This window comes from Salmo salar, chromosome 05 (genome assembly GCF_965601325.2).
Source record: "Salmo salar chromosome 05, fSalSal1, whole genome shotgun sequence".
Taxonomy (NCBI): domain Eukaryota; kingdom Metazoa; phylum Chordata; class Actinopteri; order Salmoniformes; family Salmonidae; genus Salmo; species Salmo salar.
The window spans coordinates 69,330,853-69,357,216 of NC_138295.1; the positions used below are offsets into that span (position 1 = coordinate 69,330,853).

Consider the following 26,364-nt stretch of genomic DNA (forward strand, 5'->3'; position numbering starts at 1 on the left):
TGTTGAACTGTGCTCTAACATCTTCAGACGAGAGCTCCCAGCCATAGAACTAGTAAATATGCTAAATCTTGACTTTAACGAGCAGTAGGCTATAAAATCATCTTGGCAGCACTTAAACAGAGCGTCGACAATGCGGCTTTATGTTGCTGAACCCCCACTTTATGTAATGGCTTAGTTGGCGCTTTCAACTTCTCCCCAGCGCTCTACCCCTCCCCTCTTGTACCCTGATGGGCAAGCCAACACAACCCTTCACAAATTATAAGAAAACCATACATTTACAAAAAATACAGTGAGTATTAGGTAATTTGAAAAATAATAAGCAATAGGTTCATAGATTAAATGGAAAGGGATCCAAAACATGGGAAAAGTAGCCTAGACTGTAATGGCGCTCTAGCAGCAATGCACCAATTGTTCATCAATTCCATGAAATAGAAATTGATGGGATGAGTCTAGGAGCAAGCTTAGTCTAAATAATTAATGTGCAAGAACAGCCTGAGAAAAAACCCTGTACATAAAACACTGAACTGAAGATCAAACAAAACATTATGAAACTCACTAGTAGTTTCAATTGTTTTGGTCTTTTTAAATTTAAAGATCCCTTAGCATAGGCTACATTCAGAAAAAGACAAACCTCCTTGAGTTGCCATGACTGCAGTGTGGATATACTGTGTCTTTGTCTGCTGAGTCTCTCTTGCGCCCCGATGCAGGTTTTCAGGTCAGCGGACAGAAAATGGGAAGACGCGCACTTTTGAGGTGTGGAGTAGGATAGGAAGAAAAGAAAGAAAACTGCGGCTCAATAAAGTAAATTGCAAACACTTAGAACGCACGAGGGTCCTCTGGTGGTGACGCACAGACACTGCATTTGGTTATAGGCTATTCAATGCTGCAGCCTCAGTCTATTGAGGTATCCCCCAAAGACCGTGAAGAATAAAAATGTGCCTACCAATGCCGATGGTTTTCTACTGCACTCGAGTAGCCTGCTATCATTATGCCCTGAGGAGGCGTGGGAAACTGCGAGGGGAGGAATGCGCTAACAGGTCTCTCCTCCTGTAATGCGGCACGAGGAGGGAAGATACCCCTAGCAACAGAGCAACAAGGGAGAGGCTGTGCACAAAGGAATTCCCGTCTTCTCATCTATATAAAAATACACAGAGTAAATGTATAGTAAAGAAGAAAACATCTGCAAGTCCCTGATGGTGTAGGCAGAAAATGCATGTGATATTTTGATCATTTTGCCTCCAGTTTAATAAGCTACATTATTTCACAAGGTATGCCGTAGTTAGCCTATATTTGAGTGACCAAGATAATTTAGGGAAATTCTTCATTTCAAATATTTTTCTAATGGCATGATAAAAAGGTTTTTTATGCAGTCAACCCCCCTCTTCTTTTGAATGTGGCCACTTTCCGAGATAAAATAAATCTGACACTATTGAAAAACGGTCTTTGAAAGGTCCCCTCCCTCATCCATCCTGCAGCTAGACCTCCTTTGGCCAAGAATATATCAATAACAGTTATTTTCATTATAAAATGATAAAGCCACAGATTAGCATGCAACAATGTTTCTAAACAATAGGCTACAGCATGTTTGATGTTGCTGCACTTGTTAGGAGGTTGAATTAACTTGTCTACTATTGCCTGCAGAAAGGTGCAACATCAGCAAAACGGGTGTGCTGCATACCCATTAGAACTGCGCTACTGGGACAAGACCGTGCCAGTGATTGACAGGGAGACTGTCTACGCCAGTGACTGACAGTGGGAAAAGTTGGAACACAACACACAATTACCCATGTACATCACTTTATTTCAGTGTGGAAATATTACAATTTAAAATAGCCATAGTCAAGTTATAACTTACAAAAATCGCTTGTGTCTATGACGTATGACAGGTGTATAGCCTACAATTAAACAACCCTACTGCACCAACCAATTATGTCCTCAATACTGTCGCTGTAGATTCATTCATATAGAAAAAAAGAGAAAAGCAAAAAAAGATGTCAAGAGAACATATCAGCAGGATGGAATTTTAAAAAAGGAGCCTTGTGCTCTGGGAGACGGCCATAGTAGCACTCTACTGTCCGATGCTGCCGCCTGGTGGCGAGACTTCACATCACTTTGGACCTGAGAGCAGATAGGTGTCATGAGATGTATTGGTTTCATAAATAAAAATGATACATACAAATCAGACATTTGATAAAGACCAATATGGCAATGAAAACAAAGATATAGATGATTTTTACTTGTCACAGCCCCTGCCTCTGCCTCAGGTACTCCAGCAGGCCTAAGAGAGGAAAATTGAAAAACTAACAGGTAAACCACTAGAGCAAAATCACTACTTGGACAGTGATTAAAAAGTTTCCAGTACCTAACCAAGCCATCTAAACCCTAAAACATATGGGGGAAATGTATTAAAAATCAAACTGAGTACTGAAGCTTCTAACTGTTAAGAAACTTCTAAAAAAGCTCCTCTTAAGAGTCTAGAGATGACACTTTAATAGCCTTACAATGAATTCAGTCAAGGTCTTCTCTGCCATGTTATCAACACTATCTCTTCTTTGCCCAACTTACCGTGACTTCGGACTTGATTTGCATGGGCATTTCCGGCCTGCAGAGAGAGAGAAATTAGTGTGAAAAAGAGCTACTATGATGGAAAGCTGATATACTCTGAGGATAGCCTGAGCTGACAGGACTCTCTCCATCCTAGATGTCAAAGACACATGCCTGCTAAACTAACAGTAGAATGAAGATACCGCCTGCTAAACTAACACTAGAATGAAGATACCGCCTGCTAAACTAACACTAGAATGAAGATACCGCCTGCTAAACTAACACTAGAATGAAGATACCGCCTGCTAAACTAACACTAGAATGAAGATACCGCCTGCTAAACTAACACTGGAATGAAGATACCGCCTGCTAAACTAACACTAGAATGAAGATACCGCCTGCTAAACTAACACTAGAATGAAGATACCGCCTGCTAAACTAACACTAGAATGAAGATACCGCCTGCTAAACTAACACTAGAATGAAGATACCGCCTGCTAAACTAACACTGGAATGAAGATACCGCCTGCTAAACTAACACTAGAATGAAGATACCGCCTGCTAAACTAACACTAGAATGAAGATACCGCCTGCTAAACTAACACTAGAATGAAGATACCGCCTGCTAAACTAACACTAGAATGAAGATACCGCCTGCTAAACTAACACTAGAATGAAGATACCGCCTGCTAAACTAACACTAGAATGAAGATACCGCCTGCTAAACTAACACTAGAATGAAGATACCGCCTGCTAAACTAACACTAGAATGAAGATACTTCAGCAACTGATGTGTATAGAAGTTGGAATATTACATAATTTTACAAGACCCTATCCTATCCAGTAAAAAATATCCAAACTAACTGCTTGATTATTCTAAATGATTATTTGTACAGCTTGGACAGAACACTAAAGACCCAAAGCCTTCTCTTTGCACATGTGCAGTAGCAGGAGAGAGGGCACTCCCTCTGTCCCCTGTGATATCTATGACTAATGTATGGGCTGATTAATGTAATGGATGCCTGGAGTAAGAGTTAGGGTGGGTGGAGGTCTCCAGCTATGCCTGGGATGGGGTGGATGAGGGCAAGGGCAGGAGATGAGGAGGGAGGGGACAAGGCTGCATAGTGTCCAGGCCAGTTTTAGTCAGTGCCCTAGATGTGAAGATGTCTACAGGGTAGAGAGGTGTAGGGTGTCCTGGGGGTCTGGGCGTTGTGCAAGGCATGTTGGCCTGCATCCCAGCCCCCAGCAAGTAACTGATCCCAGGCTTGTTTATAAGGACTGGACTGGTAAAGAAGGGCTGTCCAATGGATCAGCATGTTGAACAGTGCAGAACTACAATAATTATGGAATGAGATTGGTACAGTAGAAATAAACTTATGGGACTAATCACATTTTATTTCAATGGGTAATTTCAATAGAAGTGTAATACTTCAAATGGTATTTTAAATATAACCGTAGTTGGGCCGACAGACTTACTGACGATGAGGACAATGCCCATGACAAACAGTACCACAGCGAAGATCAGTCCACCGATCCTCAGAGATTCATAGTCTGAAACAGAAACACATTTTTATCCCTACACACTAAGGCCCATTACTACAGAACATGTGCAAAGCACAGTGTAACTTATAACATCTTATTCAGTACATACGCAAAGCTATGCAATTATGACACCATCAATCACATTCCTGAGACAATTCAAACATACACTCCTACTGTATATGCCACGATTGATAAATCCATCAGGTTCACATCTATAGATATCTATATTCTGATTGATATTACTGCCTCAAACATAGAAGGATATTCACTGTAAGAGCTGATATCATATAATGTGTCTGTGAATGCATAGACCTACTGAAGACAGGATAGAGCAATGAACGGGTTTGATGACAGAATCTCTATTATGGTTGTGATGTGTTTAGAAATGAGACTACTAGAGCAGAGTGGGAGGGACTAGAACTGTTTGCCAGTTGAACTCCGGAAGCGTGGCCCGATGGGTCAATGTTTTCCGACGCTCCTGGAAAAATGGAGGGAAAACGCAAGCCCGTCTTGACCTCCCAGATATTTCCTGAGAAGTGTCACGTTCGCCCCCAGTGGAGTTAGTCCATGTTGATCCATCCCCCACTCACCGTAGTGAAACGCAGCATCATAGTCTGGGACGGGGAATACATGAAAACCAGATACATTTAGTGAGTGACCGCATTTTGTAGAATGTTATTATTCACAGTTATTCAATCTACATTGAAATTGCAGCTATAGTATTAAAAAAAGGGACATTAGACCACTTGTCCCCTCGCCAGCCAAAGCAGATTGAAGACAGAGCTGCGCATGAGGCCAGATGGAATGCATTGTAAAGGATCCACTGGGAGACTTCTAAAACATTGTGTCCCTAGTGGGAATTACATCTCCTTTAAAATCACACGCATTCATAGTGGTCCCTTTCAATAGAAACTTACACACCATGTTCGGAGCTAAACTAATTCAAACCTCAACTGAGTTGAGTGCAACTGGTGTGAAAAAGGCAAGTAACCAAAAAGTATGTGATTTAACTCTTTGCCAACATGCTCTTTAAAGTGAAATACAATTGGTACAATAATGTTCATTTGAAACAACAAGAAACCTTTACCTTTTTCATCCATCGTCAATGCTGGAAAACAAAAGACAGAAAGCATTAGTGATGGACAGACATTAACTCTGTGTGCTTGGTGTGAACTACGAACCTTTTATAACTGGTGTTAGGCTCTGTTTACTTTCAGAACTGTAGTCAAGTGTTCCAGAGGTTTACATTGAATGGAAATAGTGACTACTATACACATGATAGTAAAGACTGGTTGTAGTGTTCTATGCTTTAAAAAAATAAAAAATAATTGTCCACTTGTACTGAAAGTTAAGGAATGGGGCATGCACTTACACAGATTACACCACTGGGTGATGCGATACACAGTGCATGCTTTTAAATACAATCTGGCAACACTCAGGTGGCTCTCTCCTCATAAGAGTAAAGGGGAAGCAGCAAAATGCAGTGTACAATAAGCAGCTCTGTTGAAAACAGTGGAAATGCTAATGCTACAATGATGCAAGACACCACAGAGTCCTGATGCATTAATAACCATACCCACTCTGCAGTCATTACCTAAGGCGAGTGACCCATGTCAGCTCAAGTAGATGCTGTAATAAAGCAGACTTCACTGTGTGTGTGTGTGTGTGTGTGTGTGCGCGCGCACACGCACGTTGGCTTGTGCAGAGCGAGTAACCACATCTTTCCTCACAATACCACTAAGAATCTAAATCACATGGATGTCACGTTATCTGATCACCAAACAACAAATACATGACTCCTGCTTCGTTGAGTACAGAGGTTATAGAACCACTTCTTGAAGAATCCAAGGTGTAGTACAATAATCACTGCTCAGCTCTAACAACGAAATGCTCCTCTGATTGGCTCATCTCGTATCTGCTGACATTTTCATTTTTTCTTCTAAAGGATGTCATAGAACGACAACCCGAGCCAGCAGGGCTTTTTATGGTGCAGTAGATAAGCCTAATGTCCGACAAACACTTCCGTTTGGTGTCATTCCTCTCCATTACCAGCGGAACTCATATCCTGCCCAAATCACCCTGTTGACTGAGGAGAAAAACTACTAATGTAGGGCAATCTGCTCAGGAACAAGTCAGCACAACACAACCCAAAGTGCAGTGTAGGACTGCCTAGCGCCACATGCTACTACAATATGGGAGGCTTGGCTGCACACCAAATGACCGATTACTAAAATGCCTCACATGAGAAAAAGGCTAATCCTGGCCAGGAAAGCAAAGGCTCTTTCTTACACCAGTCTAGATGAGCCCATTTCAAATGAACTAGATTTAATCATAACTTGAAATCCTTACACAATAGTATTTAAATATAGTTGCGCAATATGTAAGTACAGACAGAGCAAAGCTAGTTACTCTACAGAGAGCCATACTCTAGGGCAGGGGTATCAAACTCATTCTATGGAGGGCCTAGTGTCTGCTGGTCTTTGCTTTTTCCTTTCAATTAAGACCTAGACAACCAGGCGAGGGGAGTTCTTTACTAATTCAAGCGGAGTGAAAACCCAGACACTCGGCCCTGAGAAAAAGGCTAATCCTGATTGAAATGAGTTCGACACGTGTGCTCTATGGCAGAGTTTCCCAAACTCTGTCCTGATACCCCGATGATGAGATATTTCAATCAGCTGTGTAGTGTTAGGGCAAAAACCAAAATGTGCACCCAGAGGAGACCCCAGGACTGAATTTGATGAAACCCTGCTCTAGGGCAACTGACCAGCCAATAACAAATATGTCTATGCATTCTCAGTGCCCATTCCAAAACAGACAGCATGTTTCTCATTCCTTTATGACAACACTGAGGCATCCAATAAAACAAACTTACCTGGCATGTCCCTGCCTATAGATGACCCTGTTAGTATAGACAGACCAGCTCATTCTTTAAATCACTGGCACTCTTAAGACACTACAAGTTTGCTAAAATATGACGCTACACACTTTCCTTTATCACACTGCAGTGTCTCCCCTACATGCATTGGCTGACACTGTAAAATAATAAATACATTATATATGCCCCAGGAACCACCCCCTCCCTCACTAACTGCCACCACTGCTGAAAAACACCACACTGTGAATGACCTTTCCAGTTTCTCTACAGACAGCCATACTCTAGGACAGGGTTTCCCAACCCCACCCACCCCCCAGACATTTCACACTTTTGTTTTAACCCTAAATGGACACACCTGCTTCAATTAGTCAACTAATCAACAACTAATCATCAACTAATCATCAACTAATCATCAACTAATCATCAACTAATCATCAACTAATCATCAACTAATCATCAACTAATCATCAACTAATCATCAAGCCTTTGACTAATTGAATCAGGTGTGCCCATTTAGGGTTAAAACAAAAGTGTGTAATGTCTGGGGGGGCTAGAGGAAAGGGTTGGGAAACCCTGTTCTAGAGTATGGCTGTCTTGAAGCCCCGGACAAAAACACCAAGTTCAACTCATCGAGGATTCAATGTTTAGTTGACAAGTTGAATCAGGTTTGTTAGTCCAGGGCTACAATAAAAATGTGTAGTGTAAAAAACAAGGGTTATTAGAGGACTGGAGCTGGGAAACACTGCTCTAGGGCAACTGATAAGCCAACAACAAAGATGGCCATGCATTCTGTGTCCATTCCAAGGCTGACAGACTGCATTTCTCATTCCTTTGGCACAACTGAGGCATCCAATGCACTGCAAACTTACCTGGCATCTCCCTGCCAAATCCTGACCCTGTTAGTACAGACAGACCAGCTCATTCTTTAATCACTGGCACTCTGAATAAAACATTACACTTCCCTCAACCACACTGTGAACGCTCCTCAGTCACCATTCAAGTGCTGGGGTCAAGTATTTTGAGAGAGAAGCTCAAACAAAAAAAGAGTGAGAGGGAAAAGCTCACCCAAAGCAGCAGGAACACAGGAGCAGAAGGCCACCAACAGAGAGAGATCCATGTCACCTGGAGACAAAGGGAAACAACCACCAGAAACATTAAGGACCTCCCAAAGACAAGAGACTGAAAGTGTAGGAGAAAAATGGCAAAACAGAAAGCAAATACTTTAGTTGAGAACCAAGTTCAATCCCCTGGGGGGGACGCAAGTTGATACATGACTATTACATATTTCAAGCATAATGTAATGGAAAGACTTATGGGCTCATAATGAGGAAACATAACAGGCTTACACAGTTGTCCAGACCAGAAGAGTGTTGAAGTTCTCCCACCACCAGTGTCTGACAGGTCTGGTTGTGGGGGGAATAGGTGCAGATCCCAGTGGTTTAACATCAGCCTTGTTGCTGAACACATACAGCTTTGTATCTGAGGGGACCAGCAGAGCTGGTCACAAAATCCTGCAACTTTAACACGTCACTATCAAAGAAAGGACTGTTCTTGAAATCAAGCCAATCTCTCTCAAGAAATGAAACTACAGGGAAAAGGTACATCTATAGAATTATTCTTGACTTCACATTCCTTGTTTGTGCCCCTGACCGTGGGGAGGAATTAAACATTGAGGTGACGCTTTCAAACAACCCCAACATCTTGTGATCTTATAGCTGACCTGTTATGGAGGCCATGGTCTGTTGCTGCTGGACTTAAACAGTTCTCCCATGATCTCTTTATGTTATTAGCTCCTGACTCGGGGTAAGGGAAGAGGGGGCTATTTCAGTCTCTGCACTGTAGAACACGGGTGTCCTGTCCTGGCAGTTTGGGGTGCAGGGAGGAGAGACCCGGGTTGAGTTGCACTTGATATTTGGTCAGTGGGTTAAAGACATACAGTGCCTTCAGAAAGTATTCACACCCCTTTACTTTTTCTATGTTTTGTTTAGTTACAAAGTGGGGTTAACATTTATTTAATTGGAATTTGTTAACGATCTACACAAAATACTCTGTAATGTCAAAGTGGAAGACAAATTCTAACATTTGTAAAAAATATATATATAAAAAAATATTGTGAAATAAATTAATATATCTTGATTAGGTAAGTATTCAACCCCCTAAGTCAATAAATGTTAGAATCACCTTTCGCAGCAATTACAGCTGAGTGTCTTTCTGGGTAAATATCTAAGAGTTTCCACACCTGGACTGTACAACATTTGCCCAATATTCTTCTCAAAATTCTTCAAGCTCTGTCCAATTGGTTGTTGATTATGGCTAGACAACCATTTTCAGGTATTGCCATAGATTTTCAAGTAGATTTAAGTCAAAACTGTAACTTACTTGGCCACTCAGGAACATTCACTTTCTTCTAGGTAAGCAACTCCAGTGTAGATTTGGCCTTGTGTTTTAGGTTACTGTCTTGCTGAAAGCTGAATTAATCTCCCAGTGTCTGGTGTAAAGCAGACAACCAGGTTTTCCTCTAGAATTTTGCCTGTGCTTAGCTCCATTCCATTTCTTTTTTATCCTGAAAAGCTCTCTAGTCCTAAACGATTACAAGCATACCCATAACATGATACAGCCACCACTATGCTTGAAAATATGGAGAGTGGTACTCAGTAATGCGCTGTATTGGATTTGCCCCAAACATAACATGTTGTATTCATGACAAAAAGTGAATTGCTTTGCCACATTTTTTGCAGTATTACTTTAGTGCCTTGTTGCAAACAGGATTATGTTTTGTAATATATTTATTCTGTACAGGCTTCCTTCTTTTCATTGTCAATTAGGTTAATATTGTGGAATAACCACAATGTTGTTGATCCATCCCCAGTTCTCTCCTACTGTATCACAGCCATTAAACTCTGTAACTGTTTTAAAGTCACTACTGGCCTCATGGTGAAATCCCTGAGCGGTTTCCTTCCTGAGTTAGGAACGACGCCTGTATCTTTGTTGGGACTGGGTGTATTGATACACCATCCAAAGTGTAATAAATAACTTCACCATGCTCAAAGAGATATTCATTGTCTGCTTTTTAAAAATTGTATAAATGTTTTGACCCATCTACCAATAGGTGCCCTTCTTTGCGAGGCATTGGAAAACTTCCCTGGTCTTTGTGTTTGAATCTGTGTTTGAAATTCACTCTTCAACTGAGGGACCTTACAGATAATTGTATGTGTAGGTTAGAGATATGAGGTTGTCATTAAAAAAATCATGTTAAACACTATTATTACACACAGAGTGAGTACATGCAACCTGTTAAGCACATTCTTTACTCCTGAACTTATTTAGGCTTGCCATAACAAAGCAGTTGAATAATAATTGACATTTCCGCTTTTCATTTTTTATTAATTTGTAAAAAAATAAATAGAAAAACATAATTCCACTTTGACATTATATCTAGATATCATTAAATCTAAGTTTCAACCATTTGAAATTCAGGCTGTAACAACAACATTTGGAAAATGTCAAGGGGTGTGAATACTTTTTGAAGGCACTGTAACTCAGCTGGTTTTTTTTCTCAGCTGGAATGTGCAGTCACTGCTCACGACGGCATGCCGCATATCGCTACAGTCTGTTTTTCACACATAGGCCATTCTTTCTACAGATGTTCGTCCAAGCCCTTCTAGATTTTCACATCAAGTGTTAACTGGCCGTGGCTCTTCAACCAAACTCCCAGACTGGAGTTTTGTTTGTGGAGGCATTGGCACCCTAGGCAGAAAGTGTCCTGAGTTTTGTTACAGACAGCAGATAAGCCTAAATGTTTCTTTAAACAAAATCTTGTTTGTTGGAGAGCTGCAGAAAAATGTACTCACCTGACACTAATCTCTAGGGAACTGTGAGCATATTTGATTCATGTGCAGAACATGATTGTGGGATTGTGGGATAATTGAACAGTGAACATACAAATTAGCCATATTATATATCTAATTATGTATTCATTGCATCACCTGTCAGATTAAGTCACTGTCCTCAGGACTTCTGTACAACTTCTGTACAACTGAAATATGATAATTAAGAACTACTCTGGCAGCAGATGAGGTAGCAGAACTCATACTATACATTATGTAGATTTCCATATGAAGAAATACCATACTGTGATGGGCATCAGATGGCCTGTAGTTAACATCATAATTTGACATAGCCATTAAAACGATTAGCCCCAATGACTCTGATCAGAGCCCGTCTTTTGGCACAGACCCTATCTGTTCCATCCCTAGCCCAAGGCATAGAGAAGCTGTTCCATACGGCGACTATAACTATTCATACTTTTGGTTTCTGAGTTGGAGCAGTGTGGCATGGTTTAGAGAGAAACAGGGATTTAAATACTCAAACCAGGGCTTAAGAACGGGACTAACAACAAAGGACTGCCAATCAATATCGTAATCTGCCAAATGCTGCAAGAGTTATAGCAAAGGCCAATAATCGTGTTTGTTACAGCATTCTACTTTAAAGAAGACTAGGCTCACCCTCAAGTAAACAAAGTTTAAACTAAGTTATTCTTATAAAATACTTTTAACCTCCGTCATGGTTTTTATCTAGCCCATTAGGCTATAGATAGCTACTTCTCATGCCTAGAGAGTTGTGAGGTTATTGCATTTTGCCTGAACTGATAAGGACAAATAAAAAGTAAGAAAAGTAGACTTACCTACTACAAGCACCGAAACTGTTAACCCAGTCAGTTTTGAAAAGTTATGGTACAGCAGGCCTATGCCAACTGATGGCCTGCGACCGAATGTGGCTCGCGGGTGATTTTATTTGTCCACCCAAGTTTTCTGAGCAAAAAAAAAGGTTTTGAAATGAGTTTTATTGAACATAAAAGACGGTAAAAACTAAAGCAAATCAGCTCCAAGTGATTTTAATTTTGTAAATCTGTTCCAAAGTATTCCCACGCATAATGAAGAGATATGTGACCATATACAAATTTAAGCAAGGTTTGAAATGATTATGTTTTACTCAAATATTATACACTACATGACCAAATGTATGTGGACACATGCTCGTTGAACATCTCAGTCCAAAATCATGGGCATTAATATGGAGTTTGTTCCCCCTTTGCTGCTATAACAGCCTCCACTCTTCTGGGAAGGCTTTCCACTACATGTTGGAACATTGCTGCGGGGACTTACTTCCATTCAGCCACAAAAGCATTAGTGAGGTCGGGCATTGATGTTGGGCAATTAGGCCTGGCTCGCAGTCAGAGTTTAAATTCATCCCAAAAGTGTTCGATGGGGTTGAGGTCAGGGCTCTGTGCAGTCCAGTCAAGTTCTTCCACACTGATCTCAACAAACAATTTCTGTATGGACTTTGCTTTGTGCATGGGGGCATTGTCATGCTGAAACAGGAAAGGGCCTTCCCCAAAGATGGTGAAGCGTGATTCATCACTCCAGAGAACTGCCAACTAGCAAGTGTATTCACTGATATTTTCAACCTCTCCCTGACAGAGTCTGTAATGCCTACATGTTTGCTCTTTAATTAACCATCTTACATATAAAACCTTATTTGTTCATCAAAAATTGTGAATATCTCACCACTGGTTAATGAGAAGGGTGTGCTTGAAAGGATGCACATAATTCTGCAATGTTAGGTTGTATTGGAGAGAGTTTCAGTTTAAATCATTTTCCACACACAGTGCCTGTATTTAGTTTTCATGCTTGGTAGGGTAGAGAATCCACTCTCACATAGGTACATGTTTGCAAAGGCCATCAGTGTCTTAACAGCGCGATTTGCCAAGGTAAGATACTCTGAGCGCAGCCCAATCCAGAAATCTGGCAGTGGCTTCTGATTAAATTCAATTTTCACAGAACCACTTGTTGCATAAACGTAATGGACAAATACCAAAAGCTGTGCCAGGCCCGCCACGTCTGTTGACTCATACAGCAGTAACGCGGCACTGCCACGGATATGGCTTGTATGCGAAGCAGTAATTGTTTTAAAACATCTCCTGCCATGTCACTGATGCGTCGTGAAACAGTGTTGTTTGATGAAGGAATTGTCTGTATAGTTTTTTGGGCCTTTCCCCCAGCATTGTCCCAGCCATATCCGCGGCAGCAGGAAGAATTAAGTCCTCCACAATAGCATGGGGCTTGCCTGTCCTAGCCACTCGGTAGCTCACCATATACGACACTTCTAGCCCCTTCATATTAATGGTATCTGTTGCTTTTATACATGTCTTACTAATTGAAAGTCATCTTTATTCTTGCTCAAAAAACTCCCTTGGCTTATTTTTCAAATTGGCATGTTTTGTTTCTAAATGCCTGCGCAAGAGTGAAGGTTTCATCGAGTTGTGAGATAGTACTTTTACACATATAACACACTGTGGCTGAGGAAAGGCACTACTCCCAATATAAGTGAACCCCAAATCAATGTAGTTCTTATCATATTTAATATTTGCGCCTCTTCGATGGTCCAACGTCCCAGTCTGTTGTTCGGTGCTTTTCCGGGCTGCATCAGATTCACAACTGTCAGTGTCCATGGTAGCTGGGTTAACATCAAATGTAGAATTACTGGTGTTATCATTGGATGTGCTCGTGGAAGCAGAACAACTTGTGTCGTCGACAGGTGCAGGTGTAGTACTGCTGGTAGTACTACCAGTAGAGCTGGTATGTGTCTCTATGGACGCGGCCTTACTTTAAAAAAAAATCATTTATCAATTATTGAGCAAACGGAATGAGCAGCAGCTACGTTTAGCTACATACGGACCGTTAGTGGAATTCCCATGAGAGAGTAACGGTAAATGTGATTGGATGTTAATTATTTGACTAGGCTACCTGTATTTGACCTTGTGTTGTTATTTTGCTTAACACTAGATGGTTTCATTTTATTTTTTGGCAGTAAAACGAGGCTACTCAGACGAGAAAAAAACCTCACCAAAATGTATAAGCCATTGGAAAATATAAATGGACTGTTTGAATATGTGAAGATTTTAAATGCTTTTATTTGCATACCACCCCAACAGATCCACAGATGATGCAATCTCAATCGTACTCCACACTGCCCTTTCCCACCTGGACAAAAGGAACACCTATGTGAAAATGCTGTTCATTGACTACAGCTCAGCATTCAACACCATAGTGCCCACAAAGCTCATCACTAAGCTAAGGACCCTGGGACTAAACACCTCCCTCTGCAACTGGATCCTGGACTTCCTGACGGGCCGCCCCCAGGTGGTCAGGGTAGACAATAAAGGTCGACCGATTAATCGGAATGGACGATTAATTAGGGCCGATTTCAAGTTTTCATAACAATCGGTAATCGGTATTTTTGGCCACCGATTTGCCGATTTTTATTTGATTCGATTTTTTTATTTTTTTTACACCTTTATTTACCTAGGCAAGTCAGATTAAGAACACATTCTTATTTTCAATGACGGCTTAGGAACAGGGGTTAACTGCCTTGTTCAGGGGGGATTCGGGGATTCGTTTTTGCAACCTTCTGGTTACTAGTCCAACGCTCTAACCACCTGCCTTACATTGCACTCCACGAGGAGCCTGCATGGCAGGCTGACTACCTGTTACGCGAGGGCAGCAAGAAGCCAAGGTAAGTTGCTAACTAGCATTAAACTTATCTTATAAAAAACTATCAATCTTAACATAATCACTAGTTAACGACACATGGTTGATGATATTACTAGTTTATCTAACGTGTCCTGCGTTGCACATAATCGATGCGGTGCCTGTTAATTTCTCATCGAATCACAGCCTACTTCGACAAGCGGGTGATGATTTAACAAGCGCATTTGCGAAAAAAGCACTGTCGTTGCACCAACGTACCTAACCATAAACATCAATGCCTTTCTTTAAAATCAATACACAAGTATATATTTTTAAACCTGCATATTTAGATAATATTGCCTGCTAACATGAAATTGTGTCACTGCTCTTGCGTTCATTGCCTGGCTCGTTGCGAACTAATTTGCCAGAATTTTACATAATTATGACATACCATTGAAGGTTGTGCAATGTAACAGGAACATTTAGACTTAGGGATGCGACCCGTTAGATAAAATACGGACCGGTTCCGTATTTCACTGAAAGAAAAAAACGTTTTTTTTTTCGAGATGATAGTTTCCGGATTCGACCATATTAATTTTACATTTACATTTACGTAATTTAGCAGACGCTCTTATCCAGAGCAACTTAATGACCTAAGGCTCGTATTTCTGTGTGTTTATTATATTATAATTAAGTCTATGATTTGATAGAGCAGTCTGACTGAGCGGTGGTAGGCACCAGCATGCTTGTAAGCATTCATTCATACAGCACTTTCGTGTGTTTTGCCAGCAGCTCTTCGCAATGCATTGCGCTGTTTATGACTTCAAGCCTGTCAACTCCCAAGATTAGGCTGGTGTAACCGATGTGAAATGGCTAGCTAGTTAGCGGGTGCGCGCTAATAGCGTTTCAAACGTCACTCGCTCTGAAACTTGGAGTAGTTGTTCCCCTTGCTCTGCATGGTTAACGCTGCTTTGAGGGTGGCTGTTGTCGATGTGTTCCTGGTTCGAGCCCAGGTAGGAGCGAGGAGAGGGACGGAAGCTATACTGTTACACTGGCAATACTAAAGTGCCTATAAGAACATCCAATAGTCAAAGGTATATGAAATACAAATCGTATAGAGAGAAATAGTCATATAATTCCTATAATAACTACAACCTAAAACTTCTTACCTGGGAATATTGAAGACTTATGTTAAAAGGAACCACCAGCTTTCATATGTTCCCATGTTCTGAGCAAGGAACTTAAACGTTAGCTTTCTTACATGGCACATATTGCACTTTTACTTTCTTCTCCAACACTTTGTTTTTGCATTATTTAAACCAAATTGAACATGTTTCATTATTTATTTGAGGCAAAATTGATTTTATTGATGTAGTATATTAAGTTAAAATAAGTGTTCATTCAGTATTGTTGTAATTGTCATGATTACAAATAATTTCAAAAAATAATAAAAAATAAAAATAAAATAAAAATTGGCCGATTAATGGCATCGCCTTTTTTGGTCCTCCAATAATCGGTATCGGCGTTGAAAAATCATAATCGGTCAACCTCTAGTAGACAACAACACGTCTGCCACGCTGATCCTCAACACTGGGGCCTCTCAGGGGTGCGTGCTTAGTCCCCTCCTGTACTCCCTGTTCAAACACGACTCCAACAACATCATTAAGTTTGCTGACGACACAACAGTAGTAGGTCTGATCGCCTACAATGATGAGACAGCCTATAGGGAGGTCAGAGACCTGGCTGTGTAGTTCCAGGACAACAACCTCTCCCTCAATGTGAGCAAGACAAAGGAGCTGATTGTGGACTACAGAAAAAGGCTGGCCAAACAGGCCCCCATTAACATTGACGGGGCTGTAGTGGAGCGGGTGGAGAGCTTCAAGTTCTTTGGTGTCCACAAACACACCAAGACAGTTGTGAAGAGGGCGCGACAACACCTTTTCCCCCTCAGGAGACTGAAAAGATTTGGCATGGGTCCCCAGATCCTCAAAAAGTTCTACAGCTGCACCATCAAGAGCATCCTGACCGGTTGCATCACCGCCTGGTATGGCAACTGCTCGGCATCTGACCGTAAGGCGCTACAGAGGCAAAGCTTCCTGCCATCCAGGACCTATATACCAGGCGGTGTCAGAGGAAAGCCCAAAAAATTGTCAAAGACTCCAGTGAACCAAGTTAAACTTTTCTCTCTGCTACCACATGGCAAGCGGTACCGGAGTGCTAACAGCTTCTACCTCCAAGCCATAAGACTGCTGAACAATTAATCAAATGGCCACCCGGACTATTTACATTGACACCCCCCCATTTGTTTTTACACTGCTGCTCGCTGTTGTTAACTATGCATAGTCACTTAACCTCTACATACATGTACAAATTACCTCGACTAACCTGTACCCCTGCACATTGAATCGGTACCAGTATTCCCTCTATATAGCCTCATTATTGTTATTTTATTGTGTTTGTTTTTGTATTATTTTTTACTTTATTTGGTAAATACTTTAACTCTTTCTTGAACTGCACTGCTGGTTAAGGGCTTGTAAGTAAGCATTTCACCATAAGGTCTACACCTGTTGTATTCGGCGCATGAGACAAATAACGTTTGATTTGATTTGAACGTGTTCCACTGCTCCAAAGTCCAATGGCAGTGAACTTTACACCATTCTAGAAGATGCTTGGCTTTGCGCATGTTGATCTTAGGCTTGTAAAGCTCCCGACGAACAGTTATTGTGCTGACGTTGCTTCCAGAGGCCGTTTGTAACTCGGTAGTGAGTGTTGCAACCGATGACAGATGATTTTTACACGCATTCAGCGATCCCATTCTGTGAGCGTGTGTAGCCTACCACTTCGCAACTGAGCCGTTGTTGCTCCTAGACATTTCCACTTCACAATAACAGCACTTACAGTTGGCCGGGGCAGCTCTAGCAGGGCAGAAATCTGACGATCTGACTTGTTGGAAAGGTGGCATCCTATGACGGTGCTACATTAAAAGTCACTGAGCTCTTCAGTAAAGCCATTCTACTGCCAATGTTCGTCTATGGAGATTGCATGGCTGTGTGGTCAATTTTATACACCTGTCAGCAATGGGTGTGGCTGATCTAGCCAAATCCACTAATTTGAAGGGCTGTCCACATACTTTTGTATATATATATGATCAGTAATTCAGAGTTAATTCAGAGTCTTTCTTCAATTGGCCCGAGACCAAGCTGCATGTAACTGTTTTAAAAATCACTTGACCGATAACTCAATGTGTATCTACTGATGGTATTAAATCAGGTTACCTGTAAATTACGAAAGGTGTCCCACGGGGGTCAATCAGTTACCTAAAAGTGTATTTACTTTTCTTACACCTTATTTGTGGAACAAGCTTAAAAGCTCTTAAACTTGATATTTTGGTGTCTCTCGGGCAATCCAGAAACATGATTGCGGACCTTATTGCTGATGAATGTGTTTGTTTTTATGACAATGTTTTTCTTTCTATGTGCATTTTGTATTTATATTTTGATGTGTGTATTTTCTGTAATTTATGTAATTCAGGACTCATCTGTAAAATATACCTTCGTCTCAGTAGGACTCCCTGATAAAATAAAGGTGAAATAAATAAATACAAAATGTATGGTCACGTGCTCTCAAAGATATTTAGAAATCGTTCAAATGTAATGATATGGGGAACATTCTATCGACTAAATGTTCTTAAACCAACGGAAAACATGGCTTACTTGCAAGGCTATTTAAATACATTTAGCAAATTATACACAAACTTTAAAGCTGTGCGCACAGGTCAATAACAGTTTTCTTCCCCAAAGCACATGTATAACGGCCTGTCAGAGCAGTCACGTTGTTGTCGCCAAGTTGTTCACATGTTTTGACGGGGAAAATTGCCTTTTGGTAAACGATTTATGGCGAATGAAAACAAATTACCTGTCAGAAGTCCAATTAATGGAAAAGAGGTGACTGTGGAGATTAGATGAATAATAAAAAGGCTTAGGTCGCTGCCTTGCCTCCGCTCCTTCAGAAACAATGTTTCTAGTGTTCTAATTTATCGACACAAAAAGTCCGCTTTTGAAAAACTGATAAAACTCGATTTAATGAGCGTACTTAATGTACAGAAATGAATGAAAATCTGGTCCTGAAATGTTTCTCCTGAAACATCCAGCAAAGTTTTCGTAGTCTGGTATATTTGAGCGTGGCGAGGGAAACAGGGGGGAGGGGGTTAGGGGTTGGTCTGAGAAGAAATGCAATCTGCCCTCCAAAATTACCCTGCTACTGAGGGGTAAACAACCTTACCACCAGCTCTATTTTGATGTTTGTTTTTCACCACCATTTTCACATTTTCGGGCAATTTGTTGTACACCATCCTAAAACGAAAATACATGCTATAACGCTTGCTTGTTCTGCCCACTATAATTAATTTGCTCCCACTGGAAACGACAGTCTGTGCTCTATCTTGGGTTAGTTATACAAATCTCTGATGATGCCTTTGCAGCTGAATGGAGGACACTTTATGTACAACTACGAGCCGGTCCATGGGTGACACGAGTGCATTACCGGGAAGGCACGTCAATCTTAGACAATAGTGCAGATATAGCGCCCACTATCGGCTGTTTAGGCTACCCTGAATCGGTTTTAGGCTGTTTAATAAAATAACAATTGTGTGCCGTTATTTGGCATTTTGAAACTATTTTCCATATAATTATTTCACAGTTCAAAACAAGTTTAGCACTGTATGTTAGGTCTGAGTGAGGTAACATTTACAGTGGGAGTTTCCTAAGCATGCAGAAAGTGGGGTATAGTCTTTTCTATCTCTAAGATTGGCCCAGCAGTTGTAAGGTTGGCCCAGCAGCTGTAAGTTTGGCCCAGCAGTTTCGAACAGAGGCAACAGAACAGAGTCAGTTCCAGGTTAGTGGGAATTAGGCTAGAACAAAACAAGAAAATTACAAACCTTGGAAAAAAACTAAAGGCTACGTTTGGTTATAGGTTACGCCAACTTGGCTTGGGCCCTAAAATGTTAGCTACATGCTATCCCACACATCAAGACTTTTCCATGTAGGCCTACTGCCATCAGTAGCCTGCCTAGCCCTCAAATCATTGAGTAATAGCCTCAAGTGGATGTTGAACTACAGGCGAAAGTTCCGAATCCAGTTCAACATACACTCAAGGGCTCACCATGGCGGGGCTGTCCAGGTGAGCTATACATTCAACTTCTGCATAAAGTTCAACATCCACTCGAGGGCTCCCTCTTGCGGGCTGTCCAGGTGCACTATACAGTATATCTTGGAGCCCTCGAGGGGATGTTGAGCGGGATTCAAGGATGTCTCCGTCAGGGGGAGCCACTGCTCAACTGGATGCGAAAGTGTAACCAGATCTCAACAGATTCTGTGGTGGTTTGCATTTTGCCTGTACATTTCATAATAAAAAAATATTCTAACAGGCTTATATGTTGTTTTGGACTGTTTTTAAGACATTCATTAAGATTAAACTTGACTGTTATTGTTGCAAACAATTATTTTGTATGTAGCAGTCGAGCTAGCTAGCATGCTAGCTATCAATCATAATGGGTTTGGTTAGCTAGCTAACTAGTGTCGTCAACCAGATTAGCATCTGAATTCGAATTATTTTGAGTGTAATGTAGTTTGGTGACACTAACCACATTTCCATCCAGTTTTTATGGGAGTAAAGTCATACCTTATTAAATGAAACCATGACAGCTGTTATGGAAACAGGAAGTTTCGGTACAATTTTACAAATACAATTTTACAAATACCGACACATTACATACACATAATTTGTTGGTTTGACATGGTGGGATCTGTTTGTGTCAATAAAATTAATTATGCAAGAAATTACGGTGGAAACGCCTTTCTGTGCAAATATTGAAAGAATAATCATCATTGAAGTAAATTTGGAGTCGTGATGACATGGTGTGTGGTCCTCCCACTACGACTGGAAAGCATGTAGTTTATTAGGCTACAGATTAAATAAATGATGATGAACTTCACAGGGTGGTGAAATTGCATGGTATGAACTTTATGCTCCTTTCCAATAAATGTTGAGGGGTCTTATTCTGGTGACATGATGATTGATGCTTGACTGTCGTTTGACAAAGAAAAATATTCCTGCTCTTATCCACAATAATCTCATCATGTAGACTAACCTACCCGCAGAGCCTACCCGCACTGTATCTGCAAGCTGTTGGCTAGAGTGCACATGCCAAGAGTAAGCACATTTGCTATTTAATGCAACAGTTTGTGACAAAACTATCGGTAGAGTTGAAAATGCAATGGAAACACATTGAATATTAAATTTGTATATGGTACATGAAAACTAAAAAGTGTGTGCACTATGTCATCACACACTTTTATCCTCAACATGTCAGTTTGGTGGAAACATACCACTGGTGGGGAAAATGTGCACATTTTCTTTATGAGGATTTTAGAATATTGCCATGAAAATCTGTCGGCAGGTTTTAGATGGAAACCTAGCTAGTGTCCGACTTTTGGCTGTCACAGATGCACCTCCCCAACTTCACTTGCCGACTTTCATCTACAGTTGGCTTCCTTGGGCTTACTAATTGAACACACCCCTTTTCTATCTGTTCCTTCCATAGAGATAGATAGGGAACTCATTTTTGTATCTGTGCCATTATAGCATTTGTGACAGCATGGGCAGGGCCATTGAGCAGTCAACTGTCTTCTTCATGTTCGGCTGATCCCTCCTGATGACCCGGTTGGACATAATAATGGCGCCGAAGGAGATGGCCGCCGTTTTATGATCCCGTAACCAATTGTGCTACTGTGTATGTTTTCTTTTGCATTATTTGTAACTTATTTTGTACATAATGTTTCTGCCACCGTATCTTATGACCGAAAACAGCTTCTTGATATCAGGGCAGCAATTACTCACCCCGTACTGAAGGAATTCTTCTTCTTCAACGAGTTGGATGGGAAGGATTTATGCCAGACACCCGACAAGGCCCTCATCCCCGTCATTGGCAGGAGGAAAAGACAGAGTTATCGTGGATGACGGTCCGGATGCCTTGTAAGGATCCGTCGCCGAGAGGGTAATCTACCTTTGCCATCGGTCCTATTAGCCAACGTACAATCAATCCATAATACAATAGATGAACTACGAGCAAGTATATCCTACCAACGGGACATTAAAAACTGTAATATCTTATGTTTCACAGAGTCATGGCTGAACGACGACATGATTAACATACAGATGGCGGGTTTTAATTTTTTTCAGTAGGATAGAACAGCGGCCTCTGGTAAGACAAGGGGCGGCGGCCTATGCCTATTTGTAAACAACAGCTGGTGCACCATTTTTAAAGGTTTTGCTCACCTGAGGTAGAGTATCTCATGATAAGCTGTAGACCACACTATTTACCAAAAGAGTTTACATAAATATTTCTCGTAGCTGTCGATATACCACCGCAGACTGATTCTGGCTTTAATGCAGGGAAACTCAAATCAATTTTATCTAATTTCTATCGGCATGTTAAATGTGCAATCAGAGGACAAAGAACTCTAGACCACCTTTACTCCACACACAGACGCGTACAAAGCTCTCCCTCGCCCTCCATTTGGCAAATCTGACCACAATTCTATCCTCCTGATTCCTGCGTACAAGCAAAAACTAAAGCAGGAAGCACCAGTGACTCGGTCAATAAGAAAGCGGTCAGGTGAAGCAGATGCTAAGCTACAGGACTAACTTTCTAGCACAGACTGGAATATGTTCTGGGATTCTTCCGATGTCATTGAGGAGTACACCACATCAGTCACTGGCTTCATCAATAAGTACATCGATGACATCGCTCCCACAGTGACCGTACGTACATACCCCAAACAGAAGACATGGATAACAGGCAACATCCGCATGGAGCTAAAGGGTAGAGCTGCCACTTTCAAGGAGTGGGACTCTAACCCGGAAGCTTATAATAAATCCCGCTATGCCCTCCGACGAACCATCAAACAGGCAAAGCATCAATACAGGACTAAGATTGAATCGTACTACACCGGCTCCGACGCTCGTCAGATGTGGCAGAGCTTGCAAACTATTACAGACTACAAAGGGAAGCACAGCCACGAGCTGCCCAGTGACACAAACCTACCAGAAGAGTTAAATTACTTATATGCTCGCTTCGAGGCAAATAACACAAACATGCATGACAGCACCAGCTGTTCCGGACGACTGTGTGATCACGCTCTCCGTAGCCGATGTGAGTAAGACATTTAAACAGGCCAACATTCACAAGGCTGCAGGGCCAGACGGATTACGAGGACGTGTACTCTGAGCATGCGCTGACCAACTGGCAAGTGTCTTCACTGACATTTCAATCTGTCCCTGACTTGAGTCTGTAATACCAATGTTTTTCAAGCAGACCACCATAGTGTTCTTGGGCACAGGAACTAAGGTAACCTGCCTAAATGACTACTGACCCATAGCACTCACGTCTGTAGCCATGAAGTTGCCTCGAAAGCCTGGTAATGGCTCACATCAACATCATTATCCCAGAAACCCTAGACCCCCTCCAATTTGCATACTGTCCCGATAGATCCACAGATGATGCAATCTCTATTGCACTCAATACTGCCCTTTCCCACCTGTACAAAAGGAACACCTACAGTTGAAGTCGGAAGTTTACATACACCTTAGCCAATTCTTGAAATTTAATCCTAGTAAAAATTCCCTGTCTTAGGTCAGTTACGATCACCACTTTATTTTAAGATTGTGAAATGTCAGAATAAAAGTAGAGAGAATGATTTATTTCAGCTTTTATTTCTTTCATCACATTCCCAGTGTGTCAGAAGTTTACATATACTCAATTAGTATTTGGTAGTATTGCCTTTAAATTGTTTAACTTGGGTCAAACATTTTGGGTCGCCTTCCACAAGCTTCTCACAATAAGTTGGGTGAATTTTGGCCCATTCCTCCTGACAAAGCTGGTGTAACTGAGTCAGGTTTGTAGGCGTCCTTGCTCGCACACGCTTTTTCAGTTCTGCCCACAAATTTTCTATAGGATTGAGGTCAGGGCTTTGTGATGGCCACTCCAATACCTTGACTTTGTTGTCCTTAAGCCATTTTGCCACAACTTTGGAGGTATGCTTGGGGTCATTGTCCATTTGGAAGACCCATTTGCGACCAAGCTTTAACTTCCTGACTGATGTCTTGAGATGCTGCTTCAATATATCCACATAATTTTCCTCCCTCATGATGTCATCTATTTTGTGAAGTGCACCAGTCCCTCCTGCAGCAAAGCACCCCAACAACATGATGCTGCCACCCCCGTGCTTCACAGTTGGGATGGTGTTGATGCAAGCCTCCCCCTTTTTCCTCCAAACATAACAATGGTCATTATGGCCAAACAGTTCTATTTTTGTTTCATCAGATCAGAGGACATCTTTGTCCCCACGATCTTTGTCCCCATGTGCAGTTGCAAACCGTAGTCTGGCTTTTTTTATGGCAGTTTTGGAGCAGTGGTTTCTCCTTGCTGAGCGGCCTTTCAGGTTATGTCGATATAGGACTCGTTTTACTGTGGATATAGATACTTTTGCACCTGTTTCTTCCAGCATCTTCAAGTTTGAAGGTAGGCCTCCAACTGACTCAAATTATGTCAATTAGCCTATCAGAAGCTTCTAAAGCCATGACATCCTTTTATGGACATTTCCAAGCTGTTTAAAGGCACAGTCAACTAAGTGTATGTAAACTTCGGACCCACTGGAATTGTGATACAGTGAATTATAAATGAAATAATCTGTCTGTTAACAATTGTTGGAAAAATTACTTGTGACATGCACAAAGTAGATGTCCTAAGCGACTTGCCAGTGGTTTAAAAACAAGTTTTAATGACTCCAATCTAAGTGTATGTAAACTTCCGACTTCAACTGTATGTGAGAATACTATTCATTGACTACAGCTCATTGTTCAACAGGATAGTGCCCTCAAAGCTCATCACTAAGCTAAGGACCCTGGGACTAAACACCTCCCTCTGCAACTGGATCCTGGACTTCCTGACGGGCCGCCCCCAGTTGGTAAGGGTAGGGAACAGCACATCCGCCACGCTGATCCTCAACACGGGGGCCCCACAGGGGTGCATGCTCAGTCCCCTCCTGTACTCCCTGTTCACTAATGACTGCATGGCCAGGCACGACTCGAACACCATCATCAAGTTTGCTGATGACACAACAGTGGTAGGCCTGATTACCTACAATGATGAGACAGCCTTAAGGGAGGAGATCAGAGACCTGGTCATGTGGTGCCAGGACAACAACCTCTCCCTCAACGTGATGAAGACAAAGGAGATCATCGTGGACTACAGGAAAAGGAGGGCTGGGCACACCCCTATTTTCATCGACAGGGCTGTAGTGGAACAGGTTGAGAGCTTCAAGTTCCTTGGTGTCCACATCACCAACAAACTATCATGGTCCAAACACACCAAGACAGTCGTGAATAGGGCACGACAAAGCCTATTCCCCCTCAGGAGAATGAAAAGATTTGGCATGGGTCCTCAGATCCTCAAAAGGTTCTACAGCTGCACCATAGAGATTTCTGACTGGTTGCATCACTGCCTGGTATGGCAACTGCTCGGCCTCCGACCGCAAGGCACTACAGAGGGTAGTGCATACGGGCCAGTACATCACTGTTCTCTCTGCTACCGCATGGCAAGCGGTACTGGAGTGTCAAATCAAGGTCCAAAAGGCTTCTTAACAGCTTCTATCCCCAAGCCATAAGACTCATGAACAGCTAATCAAAGGGCTACCCAGACCCCTCTTTTACGCTGCTGCTACTCTGTTTATAATCTATGCATAGTCACTTTAACTTTACCAACAAGCACATTTTACCTCAATTACCCAGTGCGCCTGCACATTGACTCTGTACCAGTGCCCCTTGTATATAGCCTCGCTTGTTATTTTACTGCTGCTGTTTAATTATTTGTTACTTAATTATTATTTTTTTAATCTTAAAATCTTAAAGCATTGTTGGTTAAAGGCTTGTAAGTAAGCATTTCACTGTAAGGTCTACACCTGTTGTATTCGGCGCATGTGACATAACATTTGATTTGGAACTGTTCAGAGACTGCGTGAATCAGGCCTTCGTGGTTGAATTGCTGCAAAGAAACCAATACTAAAGGACACCAATAAGAAGAAACTTGCTTTGGCCACGAAAGACAAGCAATGGACATGGAAATCTGTCCTTTGGTCTGATGAGTGCAAATCTGAGATTTTTTGTTCCAACCGTTGTCTTTGTGAGACGCAGATTAGGTGAACAGATGATCTCCGCATGTATGGTTCCCACCATGAAGCGGGTGTGATGGTGCTTTATTGGTGACACTGATTTATTTAGAACTCAAGGCACACTTAACCAGCATGGCTACCACAGCCTTCTGCAGCGATAAGCTATCCCATCTGATTTGTGCTTAGTGGGACTATCATTTGTTTTTCAACAGGACAATGATCCAACACACATCTAGGCTGTGTAAGGGCTATTTGACCAAGAAGGAGAGTGGAGTGTTGCATCAGATGACCTGCCCTCCACAATCACTCAACCTTAACCCAATTGAGATGGTTTGGGATGAGTTGGTCTGCAAAGTGAAGGAAAAGCAGCCAACAGGTGCTCAGTATATGTGGATAGTCCTTCAAGACTGTTCGAAAAGCATACCAGGTGAAGCTGGTTGAGAGAATGCTAAGAGTGCAAAGCTGTTAAGGTAAAGGGTGGCTACTTTGAAGAATCATAAATATAACATTGATTTAATACTTGTGTTATTTCATAGTTGCCTTCACTATTATTCCACAATGTAGAGAAAACCCCTTGAATGAGTAGGTAATTAAGCAAGTCAGCAAAGGTTTTTAAAAAGGCAGTAAATGAAGCTGAATTAACTAT

At 41.6% G+C, this 26,364-nt stretch overlaps 1 protein-coding gene across 5 annotated transcripts; it reads right to left on the reverse strand.

Moving 5' to 3' along the window:
• Positions 1 to 1,780: 1,780 nt before the first annotated feature.
• LOC106605627 (FXYD domain-containing ion transport regulator 6) lies at positions 1,781 to 18,706 on the reverse strand. 5 transcript variants are annotated; one of them, XM_014201484.3, is made up of 11 exons: positions 18,406 to 18,706; positions 8,308 to 8,478; positions 8,027 to 8,083; positions 7,831 to 7,857; positions 6,959 to 6,985; positions 5,174 to 5,194; positions 4,677 to 4,700; positions 4,021 to 4,095; positions 2,566 to 2,602; positions 2,238 to 2,278; positions 1,781 to 2,118 (listed from the first exon to the last, which is right to left on the reverse strand). In XM_014201484.3, the coding sequence occupies exons 2-11, from the start codon at positions 8,426 to 8,428 to the stop codon at positions 2,108 to 2,110; spliced, it is 441 nt and encodes a 146-aa protein (XP_014056959.1). In that variant the 5' UTR covers positions 8,429 to 8,478; positions 18,406 to 18,706; the 3' UTR covers positions 1,781 to 2,107. The 5 variants fall into 5 exon arrangements, with proteins under 5 accessions (XP_014056959.1, XP_045574607.1, XP_014056961.1 ...); XM_045718651.2 differs by lacking the exon at positions 6,959 to 6,985; XM_014201486.3 differs by lacking the exon at positions 8,308 to 8,478 and having other exon boundaries at positions 18,406 to 18,704.
• Positions 18,707 to 26,364: the final 7,658 nt, after the last annotated feature.